This window comes from Stylophora pistillata, chromosome 1, assembly GCF_964205215.1.
Source record: "Stylophora pistillata chromosome 1, jaStyPist1.2, whole genome shotgun sequence".
NCBI lineage: Eukaryota > Metazoa > Cnidaria > Anthozoa > Scleractinia > Pocilloporidae > Stylophora > Stylophora pistillata.
Window position 1 is genome coordinate 1248764 of NC_142519.1, and position 13737 is coordinate 1262500.

Sequence of the window (13737 nt, forward strand, 5' to 3'; positions counted from 1 at the left end):
GAGTCTTAATAAGAGGAGAGAGAGAGAGAGTCTAAATAAGAGAGAGAGAGAGAGAGAGAGAATTCTTCGCTAAAGCGATTGAACAAACAATCGTATTTTCTGATTTCTTCCGCTGATAACCTGTTCCGTGTCAATTTCTCATTCCATCTTGTCAAAACACATGCACGTGTAAAAGTTGATAAACAACTGATTGTCATGGTATGATGCCGCTTGCAGTGCTACACGCTGGGAAAACATAGCATTATGCAACACATTCCAATCGTATGATCGCAGAACTTTGTTCACATCTGATCGCAGACGTTCGCAAACGATCGCAAGAATAGAATATGGTTCTATTCTTGCGATCGCAGAATGTTAACCGATTTGCATGTTCAGTGGCGCGCGTAGCAAAATATTAGAATTCATTATTGTAATTGCGAATTCGCGTCGACTACATGAGGCGGGAAAAATAGGTCATGTGACTTATATTTCAAAAGGAGCATTTTATGATGTTACAACATTCGAAGTTGGTTATCAACGGTCGTAAACGTAAGCATCAAGATAGCGAATCAAGGGATCCAACTACTCAGAAACACAAATTGTAAGTTACGAAACCGTTTGTCGCTTCAACTAACAATATTGTAAATAACAATCTATCTCGAAATTATTGGACAAGTGGACAAGAATAGCCACCCAGTGGACGTCCATTGCTAAATCATTTATTTATTTATTTATTTATTCATTTATATTTATTTCATTTATTTAATTTTCAGTTGACTACGAGGTAACCACGGGTGTTCACCCTAGTACAAAGTCTGACAACTTTGATCCCTGGTGAGCTAATCTTCAAAGTAAGTAGCACCTTCAACCATAGGAGCGAATCAAAAAAACCTATTAAAAGTTCAGCGTCCTCGGCGTCCAGTGTTGGTTGACTGGAGTTACATGTATTGCCGCTGAATGGTAAATCGCGGACTCGGTTGTCACAGATCCGGGTTGGTTGTCACAGATCGCTGCGATCGGCTGCGATAATTTCTGAACAAGCGATTCGCGATCTTCGGTTGAGTGATTTCAGCGATCGTGCGATCACCTGCGATCGTCTGCGATTACAAGTGAACCAGGCTTAAATATCCGTTTCTTTGCTTTTAAAAGTTTTCCATGAATTAGATCTTGTGGGGTATTTGCCCGATAGTGCATGTCACTATGTGTAACTGACGCAATACAGCAGCGCGCGACCTTTCATTTAGTTTAAGGTGGCTGAACACAGTTTGCAACTTTCAGAGCTATGCCACTGATATGGTCAATGGAGAACCGCCACAAGCTGGCTGCCTCGGGAAAGTTCATTACCACAGAGTTTGAACCCTATTTTGATGCCGCTGACTTTATTCGAGCAGGACGTGATATCAGATATGATGAATATATGAAGTTCATATATTTTGAACTGCGGTTATAGATACGTATGATACACGATCCTCGCAGTAGAGAGCGCTATTTATGCAATAGCGAAAATCAGACCTGAAAAAAATCAGGCCTGTAAGGGATTCGAACCACTGACCTCTGCGATACTAGTGCAGCGCTCTACCAATTGAGCTAACAAGCCAACTGAGAGCAGGCCGTTAAGTTGATTCGTAATAAACACGTGATGATAAATCAGATATGATGAATATATGAAGTTCATATATTTTGAACTGCGGTTATAGATACGTATGATGCACGATTCTCGCAGTAGAGGCCTGATTTTTTTCAGGTCTGATTTTCGCTATTACATAAATAGCGCTCTCTACTGCGAGGATCGTGCATCATACGTAGGACGTGATATGTTTGTTCAAAGAAGTCAGGTGAAACTATTATGATATTCCCAAAAGTCTTACTGCTCATCAAAACACACTTCGATTAGAAGTTTTATCGTTGTCAATAATGAAGCCCCGTGCGGCAGTGTGCTTTTTTCACGCTTAAAACACGGTATATTGATCGTAAGCCGGATGTGGATTCACATTAGGTAGAAGTAACACACAAGTTAAGAAGTATTCGAGTAAAAGTTCTCGCACAATGTATTTATTTCTTTAATTTCATGCCGTTCAAAGTATTTCAATCCTCTACTTGATAAAGAATCTAAAAAAATGTGGTATAGTTCTGTTTTAGTAGTTGGAAGAAATAAATCTGAGTGCGCCTACATCCCCTAATGTACCATCTTTCTCATCATATTTACTCATAATTCTGTTTGATAAATTATCTGCCGCATTCTTTCTGACAGGTCACAAACAACCTTCGCATTGAATGGATGAGGTGACATTTTGGAGAGCGTGGATATCGTGTGCATGAATTATCTTTTGACGATCCCAATCCGTTGCATTTTGACGCTACTTTCAACATCGTTGGACCCGGACTGGTTCTATCCAATCCTGAGCGGCCTTGTGATCAGATCGACCTGTCCCATAAGGCTGGGTGGATTGTGGTCAAGCCACCGTTACCTGTCATACCAGATCTAGACACGCACCCCCTGTGGATGTCGTCCAAGTGGCTGTCCATGAATGTTCTACGATGGCCCAGAAGGCTCACAGTTCCCTTCTAATTTTTCACAGTTCCCTTCTAATTTTTCACAGTTCCCTTCTAATTTTTCACAGTTCCTTTCTAATTTTTCCCAGTTTCCTTCTAATTTTTCACAGTTCCCTTCTAATTCTTTACAGTTCCCTTCTAATTTTTCACAGTTCCTTTCTAATTTTTCACAGTTCCCTTCTGATTTTGCACAGTTCCCTTCTGATTTTTCACAGTTCGCAGTTCTGATTTTTCACAGTTCCCTTCTGATTTTTCACAGTTCCCTTCTGATTTTTCACAGTTCCTCACTGATTTTTCACAGTTCCCTTCTGATTCTCCAAACAGTTCAATTCTGACCTTTTGGAACAAACGCTTTGCCCTTGGCACTTCATCCATCACATCCGGGCTTCCAAGTCTCTCACTGAGAATGTAGAATCGTTAATGAGATATCTTAGAAGGTAAGACAAGGTAACATCGAAAATTCAACATCTTCCATCTTGAACTGTAGGGATGGTGTTTGATACGCTTTTTTAGTCGGAGACCAAGATGTGTTTACTGTCATGGTTTTCACAAAAACAAGAAGAAAATCAATAAAATCAACTTGTAGCATCTTGCCTTTTCGCCCAACCTGTAATAAGTACTGGGGTGAAATGAGGACCTAATTCTATCTAATAGTAACTATTTATTGCGCAAATGACAATTGTGTTTTTGGCTACACAGAAATAACTGCTTACAACTCTACCTGTAAGCAACTCTAAATTTTAAGAACCAAAATGACTTAATAAGTACAGAACTGGAGTGTTGTGCAAACTGAAACTGACAAAAGCTGTGACTCCAACACTTCTTATGACAACAACTCAAAGTAACGTTTGATCAGATGCTCAGTCTGCTCCTTTCCTTAGCCTGAAATCTGAAGTCACCTCCTCCCATGATCTCTTATAATCTAACCTTGAATCAGAACTTTATACCTGAAATACAACAGACTAACACAACATCCTACCCAGCTTGAAAACACGGCTGTCACAGACCTCTGGTTCTAAGGTTCATTAGTTAAAACTACAACAGAAATTACAGTCGAGAACAGAAAAAAAGGACTTTCTAGGCCATTTCAGACATCAATTTTGTGCTTTCGGATTTAGTAGCCTGTTATTTACAGGGCATGATTCAACCCTTCGACAGGTACTTTGTAACAGAAAAACACTGATCAAAAACCTTGGCCAATAAAGTTTCTTTCATATAATATCCATTTCCCAGTTGTCTCGATTAAGAATGTTTGTGAAGTCTTCCCTTAATTCCACATAGTTAGTGTATGTGGATGGAATTTCTAAAAGGGGTCCACAGGTGTGGGCAATGGGTCTTGCACTCAAACCCTTACACTTAATAAAGTAACCTCTATCTTCTTGTAAATCATAACATCCAGAGCTGTTGTAAATCGCAAAAACTGCAAGAGTTTTGGCATCTCCAGACCTCTTACAAATCGCTGCAAAAATTTAAATGCATCTCTCTCCCCTTCATTTTGTGGATTTGAGGTGAGACAAGAGAGCACTTGTTTTGTTGTAGGTTTAAGACTATCATAGAAGCCCTCGACGGCTGAAATAGTTTGGAACTGGAGATACTGCTTTAACTGCTGTGCAAAAGGTTGAAAAGATGAAATCATGAGATGTGGTTTCTGAACTAGTTCCTGCTTGGAAATTTCAAGAATGACTTGGCTGAGGTTTTCAGTGGTAACCACACTTCTACACTTGAATCTTTCAAGAAAATCAGTAAATTCATCATCATCATCTGGAAGCTGATTCTTTCTTATAATACCTACAATAAACTCTTCCTCTACTGAGGATAGGTAATTTGTGAATGAATCAACAAACATGGAATCTGGAATTTGGTTGCCAAAGACGGGCAGTAGCATGAAAAGGCCTTTGACAAAAAGGTGGGGAAATAGGAGACAGACACAAACCCTTTAACTAAAATCCTCCCCACAGCCTCCCACTCCTCAACAAAGTGGTCATGTCTAGCAAAGGGAACCCTTTCTCTCTCCTATAGTCATGGAAATAGAAAATTCACTCTAGAATAAAGTATACACTTCACAAATTACCCCAACACCTACACCCTGTTCAAACTGACCCTTTCCATTAATCAACTTAAAATCAATATTACAGTTCATTACACTTGGGTCTTTAAAATGTTCGATCAGTTCAGTTCTTATGCATGATCGGTGAACTGAGAGAACTCTCTCTGGAAGATTTCCTGATGAAGAGGGACATGGACAATTTTGCTCCATAGGGCCTTGATCAAGATTGCAATTCTCTTCATTTGTTAGCCTTGGGTAACTGGTTTCATCAGCCACATTGCTATGCGATCCTTCTGCCTCTATCTCAGCCACACTATTCGAAAGTACTGCTACTCGTCTAGATCTTATTTAATCCATAGTTAGTGGGACTGGGGTTTCTGGTGTTTCTGTAGTATTATATGGACTCCCCACATCAGCGATCCTAGAAAGCTCATATTCTCTGTTCTGCTCACATCGAACGCATTCTTCACCTTTCAAATACGTACAGTTACATACTGAACAAACAACACGCTGACCAGAATCTGATGCTACCTGAGAAGCATTCAGGTTGACCGGCCGTTCAAAAGTTTCCTCATTTGCTTTTAGTTGTGAAAAGAATGTGTCTTGGTGCTGTGATCTTAGATAGAGGTAAGTTTTCGACGGATAGAACCCATTTTCCTTTAAATAGCTTTCAATGGTTCCTTCACCAGGAAATCGAATAATGACCATTTGGGTTGTGTCGCAGATATCTAGGAGCATATCATTAACAACCCCAGAAAAAGCACTTTTCTTGTCGGGGAAAAACAAAGCAGTGGGTTTTTGCTTCAGTTCCTCAACTGTGGGAGGTTCGGACGCAGTATAAGCAACGAAGCGGTTTCCGCCACCGTTCATCTGACGAACTGGAACAAGACTCTCTGCCTGCTCGTCGTAATGAATTCAGCGAACTTGGATTCGATGTTCTTTATCGGTCTTTCTTTCGGTCCCTCTTGACTGACCCCTGATGCGGTCGAGCAATCCAGACAATCGATTTGCCGTTGGCTGGTTTGCTTCACGGGACGCTGCTTTAGAACTCGTAGAGGCAGATTCAACGCGTTCGTTATTGTTTTGACCCTGACGTCTTATTTCCTCTCGTTCAGTCTGCCTTATTATAGCATTCATCGTTTAAAACGCCAAGTACTGCCGCACAATAACCTCGAACTTATGGCGTACCATTTCCGCCAATATTCAATGTTCTATTTTACATCGTACTTTCCACAACATTTTTTACATTTTGCGTTTGTCATTCGAGTTTGCACTGACGATTCAACTTTTTTGCATTCAACATTCAACTTTCTTTTATGCAACATTTAACTTATCTCTTTCGAAATTCAACTTTTTAGAGGCAAGAGTGGAGTTTTCGAATTCGACCTTCAAGTTCAGTGGAATCCACATTCATGTTTTCGCATCCAACATTTAAAATCTGTCCTTTAAGTTGTGGCTTCCGACCTCCGAATTTGGGCATTGTACTTGCAAGTTTTTGCGTTCGATATTCAACTTTTCGAATTAGACTTTTACCCGCTGGTCTGTGACTGAAGGAGATCGTGGGCGCAATCGCCCTCAGCCACCCCTGAATTCCCAGTTGAGTGGAGAAGAAAATTTTAATTTGCAAATCTAATCACAACTGTTTGGTGCAACAACTACCTTAAGGTATTCCCAGAAAGTGAAATAAAAAATTTTTGTAACTACCGGTGGGCAATACATTATAAGTATTTGCAGGATGAAACAATGCTTTTTTATAGCATCAATCCTGGACTAGTTATTATCATTTGGTTATACAAAATTGTCCTTCTAGTGGTTCATTTTCTCATTAAAATAAAAAATCCATGTTACTATTTTCACCCAAATGTTGACATTCTCCTCTCAACCGTCCTGACACTCACCCAAGAATTTTACTAATGTCACATCATACTTTAAACCCTTGCTGAAGTAAAAAATGAAGCTGTTCCTCGCTGATTTCGTTGGAAGGTCTGCCTCGTGTCCCTCTATTATGCAGTGGAGCTGGATATGCACAGTTAATATGGTTTCTTTGATCGATTTCTACCAACATCCTGTAAGCATGTCCAGTCAATTCTGAGACTAGTTAATCCACGTCAAGACTAACAGCTATTCTTTGCAGAAAATTCAACTTGAAAACTATTGGTTGGAAAACTAAACGTGGATCTCCAGATCCCCTAAATCTGTCTATAGCACTGATTATATCCAAGACAGCTGAATTCAAATACGCCTTGTCATCAGAAATTTGCTGGATCAAATTTTTTAAGATGACACAAATTGATTCAAAGTTTAACAGCACTTGTGAATGATAATACAATTTCGGGAAAATGTAAGGTAAATTAGCTGAAGAGATGCAAACAAGTCACAAGCGCCCCACTAAAGAACTCGGCCATCTTCGACCTGTTGCCGAGGTCTGGTCTGGTGGGGAGTGGATAAAGGTCTCCCGAGTCCACTCAACTAGGAGTTCTCTCGTCCCCATCGTCCACCTTTTGAGCAGGGGTGGCTCAGGACGATTACGCCCACTATCTCCTTCAGTCACTGACCAGCGGGTAAAAGTCCAATTCGAAAAGTTGAATATCGAACGCAAAAACTTGCAAGTACAATGCCCAAAGTCGGAGGTCGGAAGTCAAAACTTAAAGGGCAAATGCTAAATGTTGGATGCAAAAACATGAATGTGGATTCCACTGAACTTGAGGGTCGAATTCGAAACTTACACTGTTGCCTCTAAAAAGTTGAATGTCGAAAGCGATAACTTAAATGTTGCTTAAACAAAAATTGAATGTTAAATGCAAAAATGTTGAATCGCCAGTGCAAACTCGAATGACGTGTTGTCGTACCAGAACGGATGTTACTAAAACTAGTAATAGGGAACGAGGAACGGCGAACGGGGAACGGGTGTACAGCGGTAACCCACCTAAGAATTCAAAACGGCGGAGTAAACGATGTTTACAAACACTGATTTTATTGCTAGGTCGCCGCTTGCAGCGAATTAAATTAGACGACTCGCTTTTATTTAACTATTGCCCAGGTGAAGCCACGAAGCCTAGTATTCTGAGGCGAGAATTCGAAGTCAACGTTTCTGCAATGGCTGCCACCATTTGTTCTGACGTCTCTCTTTGTTTTCCTTCCTGAAATCTGCATCTTTTGGCAGCGTTTGGGTATGTTGGTTGTTTGCATTGCCCAACAGCATCTTTTGCAGATAAGTAGCAAGGAAGTAATATCTTAGATTAACGGAAATGAGCTATGAAACGTAATAACCAGCCTAGTTATTAAAATTACTACATGCAGATATATGCTTACCTTACCGCAAAATAACATCAGGAACATATCTTTGTATCGACCCATAAACTTCCATGTAAACAATAGAGAAATCAAAAATTGACAGAACTTTTAATAACATTTAATTTAACAGGAAAACATCAGTTATGTCTTCAAGAATGTAGGTGTATGAATTCACATTCATGCTAATGCTTACAATAATATTTACACTGCATTGATCATATTGAAGAGAAAGTGATTCCCATAATGGGCGTGAAAGTCATTCAGTTGTTTGCTTTACAACATTATCGACATTGTTAGGTTGTAACGGTGAAGCTATTGGAGGTAAACTTCATTACCTTGCAGTACAATTACTCTATGAATATAAGAATAAATGCCGCGAGCTTGTAGTTCTGAGTTGATTGTTCAAATGTTGTGCATGAATTGTAAGATACTCACCTCTCCGAGGATTTGATTTCTATGCAACCTGCAATGTGTGCTAGACAAAAACTAAATTTATGAGGCGCTCAACATTTCAAAGTAAAATCCTTCGATAAAACCTATGCTTACCGTCCATGCTTTTTGCTCCGACGATCGCGTTCGAAGAGCACGTACTCAAAACTAGTTGCCAGACTCTTTTAGTTCCCTTTACTCCGCCACTTTGAATTCTCAGGCGGGTTACCGCTGTACACCCGTTCCCCGTTCGCCGTTCCCCGTTGCCCGTTCCCCGTTACTAGTTTTAGTAACATCCAAGAAATTGCCTAAAAACTTAAAAAATGCTTCATCCGTTGAGCATTTTATGAGAAATATCAAAAAGTTAGCTGATCTATCGGATTCCCACACGGCACTGGTCATGTAAGGCAGTTGTAATTAATCTTAGTTTTTAACCTATGTTCAACTGATGATTTTCCGTGTTTAAATAAAGATTTACATACATACATACATACTGTATCCACTCTGTTCTTACGTACGCGGCACCTGCCTTTTTTTATGCTTTGCCAAAGTACTTAACAGACGAGTTGGTGCGAGTCGAGAAGCGGGCTGTCTATAATTTGCCCTGAACTGCCCTACCAGGAGACCATCGAACTAGTAAACATCGTCCCCATTCTAGATTTCATCATGGGGCTATGTAATAATACTTTCGACACCATTATAAAGGACCCTGAACACCGTCTGAACAAGTTAATTCAACTTAGCGGTCCGTCACGCCCTAAGGCGCAATAGGCGCTTCATCGTACCCAAATGCGAGAGAGATCGTTTTGGAAACAGTTTTATTGTAAGATCCTGTAACGTTAATATTAATACGTAGGTTTTTCTAAGTCCCTTTATTGTATTTTATCCCTTTTTTACATACTTTTATATTTAAAGTATTTAATGTTATGTACCCATTATATCAGTTTAATCATTTGTATATACGCAATTCAGCCTTCGTGCTGCAATGTATATGGCCATTAAACTATCTATCTCTATCTCTTACATGGACGTCTTTGCCTAAATAAAACGGCAAAAAACGTTTTTGAGTTGAACGCAGTGTTTTACCTTAAATATTTTAAGCTGTGTTTTGAGGAGTTAAGATTGCGCGTCTGTCGAAACGGCTGCTCGCCCGCTTAATTGAAACGTTTTTCATTTTTATTTTGTGTACTATCGAGGTACCTCGACTCAACATGTACCACTCTTTACCTATGTCTTAGCGTTTGGTCAGTGGGGATGGTGACATGGTACTGCGATTTGTTTAACTATATTAAAATATATTGAGAACAATTTAAATGAGTCATTAGTACTTTTAAAAGCCTTGTTGTCTTGATCAGCCTAGTTGAAGGAGCACTTACTAACGAAGGAAGTCTTTTGCATCCTTGTGCCCTGCAAAAGTCCAGTGTGTTTCATATCTTGATGGACGTACGTCGACTCTAAAACCATGGCTTACATGGTGGTGAATCCTTTAGCAAACCATAATCAAAGTTAATAAAGGGAGAAAAAGCGGGTAAGTTTCTAAAGAAACTGTAACGTACGCTCCGGTAACATCACTCAATGGCTATCCGAACCATATACGTTTATTTCTCGACCAGTGATTTCTATAACAAAATTAAATTACACTAAGTCTAACTACGGAAAATAAATGGCATGAACAAAATAATAGACGATATAAACGCGGCGAAATGAAAACATAAAACACACCTGACGGTTTGGATCATGAAATAATGCGAGACGCAGCTTAAAGACAAACAACACCAAACTACGTAACATAAAGAAGCTTTTACGCGCGAACACTACAATATATATGTTGACGGGAGGGGACTGAACCCCACCGCGTGTACGGACCGCTGGCCCCAAATTCGTTGTAACATCCCGGCCCCGGATTAGCCACCTGGGCTAATTCTAACAAGACACAACAAATTACTTAGATTACGCAGTTCGTTTTTTCTTCTATTTTCTAATAAAGTCAGAACATAGTCATAAGTTCCAGAATTCTTCCAATGGAGCTCTTTACGTCAGGTTACTGGATCTTGAACCCCTTCAAGATGACATAGCTTTCTGATGTCTCGTCTGCATTCAGATGATGCTGTTCTGACTCTAACATTTCGGACGTGACCATTGCTGTCAGGGTACACCTCCTCGATGACACCCATTGGCCAACGCCCTCGTGGCGTCTTTTCGTCAACAACCAGGACTAAATCACCCACGGCCAAGTTGCGGCGTGGCGAATACCATTTCTGTCTTCTCTGTAGTGAAGGCAAGTAGTCCTTCAACCATCTTTTCCAGAAGGCGTCTGCCAGACACTGTGCCTGCCGCCAACGCTTATTGTACTTGTCTTGCTCCTTGAATACGTCGAGAGGAAGGCAGGCGTTAGACTTGAGGAGCAACAGTTTATTTGGCGTCAACGGTTCAGAATCGTCGGGGTGATCACTCAGGGGGGTCAAGGGTCTGTCATTGAGGATCCTCTCCACCTCGCACAACAGGGTTGACAGTGTTCCGTCCTTGATGCACTGCTCCTTCAGCAGGGCGCATAAAATCTTCCAAACAGACCTAATCATTCGTTCCCAAATTCCACCTTGATGGCTGGCTTCTGGCGGGTTAAAGTACCACTGAACATCGTCCTTCCTTAGCCGAACATAGATCTTCGTTTGATCCAAGCGCTCGAATGCCTCTCTCAACTCTCGTACCGCGCCTGTGAAGTTGGTGCCATTATCGCTGTATATTGCCTGAGGCTTGCCTCTTCGACTTACAAAACGCTGGTAAGCGCAGATGAAGGAGTCTGATTCTAACGTATGTGCGACTTCGATGTGCACTGCCCTCATGGTTAGACATGTGAATAAACAGCCATATCGTTTCAATTCACTTCGTCCTTGCTTTACGAACAGGGGGCCAAAGTAGTCTACGCCCACTCGTGTGAAAGGTGGATCAAAGGGAGCAACTCTTGCCGCCGGTAACGGAGCCATTATCTGTTCGCCAGGACGGGCGTTCCGTTTCTGACAGTTCATACACTTCGCCAGTTCTCTGCGTACTGCTGAGAATCCCCGCACTATCCAATATTTCTCTCTAATTGCAGCCAGAACTTGGGCAGGACCCGAATGCCCCTGTTGGTGATGGAAGTTCCGGATGATCAAATTGGTGACGTGATGCTTGCTTGGCAGAATAGCAGGGTGCTTCGTTTGGAACGAAACAGGCGCATTCTCGAGGCGACCTCCTACTCTTAATATTCCGTCAGCAACGAAGGAGTTCAAGTTGCGTATTGGGCTTGACCGTGGAACGCTCTTCTTCTGGTTCCCAGACGCTCTTTGGCCTACCACAGCCAGCTCCGCTGGAAATGCGTCGTGCTGGACAGCTTTGATGATGACACTCTCTGCAGCAATAACTTCACTCACAGTCAGGGGTCCCTTGGGAATGCTGTCTGGATCCTTGTTAAGGAGGCCAACCAAATACTTCTTGAAACGTACTAACCAGGCTATGGCATTTCTAAGACGGTCCCACGATGAGAAGCGGGACAGCAGCGGTTCCAAAACTTACCACGGACGATGACATTCGCACGACCAGGGCATTTCCTACATTCAATGTCGTCCAGAGGCAATTCCGGCAGCTGGGACGGTTGTTCGGGCCAATTTTCCTCTTCCATCCACAGAAACTTCGGGCCGTTGAGTCACCGCTCCAACTTGTGTAATTCGGAGCCTTTCGCGCCTCTGGATGCGATGTCAGCAGGATTGGCACAAGTGTCGACATGTCGCCATTGACGCGGTATGGATTCATCATGTATCATCGCGACTCTGTTGGCCACAAAGGTGTGAAATCTTCTTGATTCGTTGCGAATGTACTGCAGAACTACGGTAGAAACCGTCCAGTAGATTGTGTCGTGTATGGGATACTCTAATTCGTTCCGGATCAGGCAATTCAAGTTCACCGCTACCACTGCGGCTGCCAACTCAAGACGTGGTATGGACACAGTTTTAACTAGTTTTAACTAAACTAACTAGATATAAGGTGAGACCGCAGACTGCCATACGCTGCTTAGAATGATTAGGCAGATTAGAGAGTCTAGAGACTGGTTTGGATGCCTCCTTTTCATTCCTATCTAATTCGCGAAGGTGTTCTCGGAATCGATCACCAAGTCGTCTACCTGTTTCACGAATGTATATCTTTTTGCTATAAGCGCAAGTTATGCAATGGATGACTTTGGCGGAGGTGCGCGTGAAGTGATCAATAAACTTAATGGATCGTTTGGGTCCCGTTATTTTCTCAACGTCATGAATGAAAGGACAAGTTTTGCATGGTGTGCGAGCACATTTGAAAGTTCCGGTTTGAACTTTTGACCAAAAAGGTGTCCATGTTTTTGTCGCGCTTGAATGAAATACGTGGAGTTTGCGAGAACGAAGTGCCTGTTTCTGAATCATTTTGAAGTAATTTAAAGTTTTTAGGAATGATGGATTAACTACATGGTTGTGAGAGTGAAATGTGAGAGTGAATGAAATGCGGTTGGATTTTTTCATTATGTGACGTTTATAATGCTGACTGTCGATAGGTAAATTGGGCGCGGTGGTGGCCCGCTTGAACGACAGAAAAAAGATAGTCACTTTTTTCGAAAAACTGGCGCATTGCCTCTGATCTGTCGAAAACATCAGAGACATTAATGTGCAAACGAAAAAGTCTAAGAAACGGATGCGAAGATGAATACACAGGTAACCATGTGAGTCTAAAGGTTTGTAATACACACCATGCCTAAAAAGGAAAAAGAATTGTCGGAAACTTTCGAAAGTATCTTTGTTCGAGGTGTTCGAATCACCCTCTTTGTTATGAAAAAAAGAGTTTTTTCATAACAAACGCGGTGAAAGAATTTTTCAACGTCCAATGACCATAAAGTGAGTATGTATTGAAACCCGGGAACTGGTTTAAAAATCCTTTAATGACCTATAAAATCTTCAACTGTTCGCCGTAAGCACGCCAAAATGGAAAAAATAGCGAGATCTGAAACGTCTTTATAGCGTCTGACGGTTTATATTGACCTACTATTTTGACGGTCATAGCCAGAAATTTCGGACAACATGGCTGCCAACTTGGCCGTCAGCATGCGCATATAACACGAAAAGAGATTAAATATGGCGGCAGAACATAAAGGAAATATGGGGGAGATTTTTTACGTTCCTAATTTTTGTAATTTCCACTCAAATGGGTACTTCCCCAGCTTAAAAATTAATAAAGCAATAATCGAACTACATCATCCGGTGTGCCCCAGGGGTCTATCCTGGGACCCTTGTTGTTTATAATATATATTAACAGTGCCCCAAGTGTGACGGATGCTAAGACTACTGTCCAACTCTATGCGGATGATATGAAGTGTTATCGAGTTATTGATAACGGTGCTGACGCAGTTCAACTACAAAGAGACTTGCTAAGCTTAA

The 13737-nt window shown here is 41.3% G+C and overlaps 1 protein-coding gene, 2 long non-coding RNA genes and 1 pseudogene across 3 annotated transcripts; 1 reads left to right on the forward strand and 3 right to left on the reverse strand.

Annotated features, from left to right (window-relative positions):
• The first annotated feature begins 482 nt into the window (after window positions 1–482).
• LOC148740740 (uncharacterized) lies at window positions 483–3123 on the forward strand. Its single transcript, XR_015999284.1, has 3 exons — window positions 483–580; window positions 753–830; window positions 2231–3123. It is a non-coding gene; the product is annotated as an uncharacterized LOC148740740 (long non-coding RNA).
• Window positions 3124–3178: 55 nt separating this feature from the next.
• Window positions 3179–4990, reverse strand: LOC148740741 (uncharacterized; annotated as a pseudogene).
• A 2986-nt stretch (window positions 4991–7976) lies between these two features.
• Window positions 7977–8555, reverse strand: LOC148740742 (uncharacterized). Its single transcript, XR_015994698.1, has 2 exons — window positions 8420–8555; window positions 7977–8336 (listed from the first exon to the last, which is right to left on the reverse strand). It is a non-coding gene; the product is annotated as an uncharacterized LOC148740742 (long non-coding RNA).
• A 1783-nt stretch (window positions 8556–10338) lies between these two features.
• LOC148740743 (uncharacterized) lies at window positions 10339–12091 on the reverse strand. The gene is made up of 2 exons (XM_088742395.1): window positions 11855–12091; window positions 10339–11745 (listed from the first exon to the last, which is right to left on the reverse strand). The coding sequence occupies exons 1-2, from the start codon at window positions 12089–12091 to the stop codon at window positions 10339–10341; spliced, it is 1644 nt and encodes a 547-aa protein (XP_088598521.1).
• Window positions 12092–13737: the final 1646 nt, after the last annotated feature.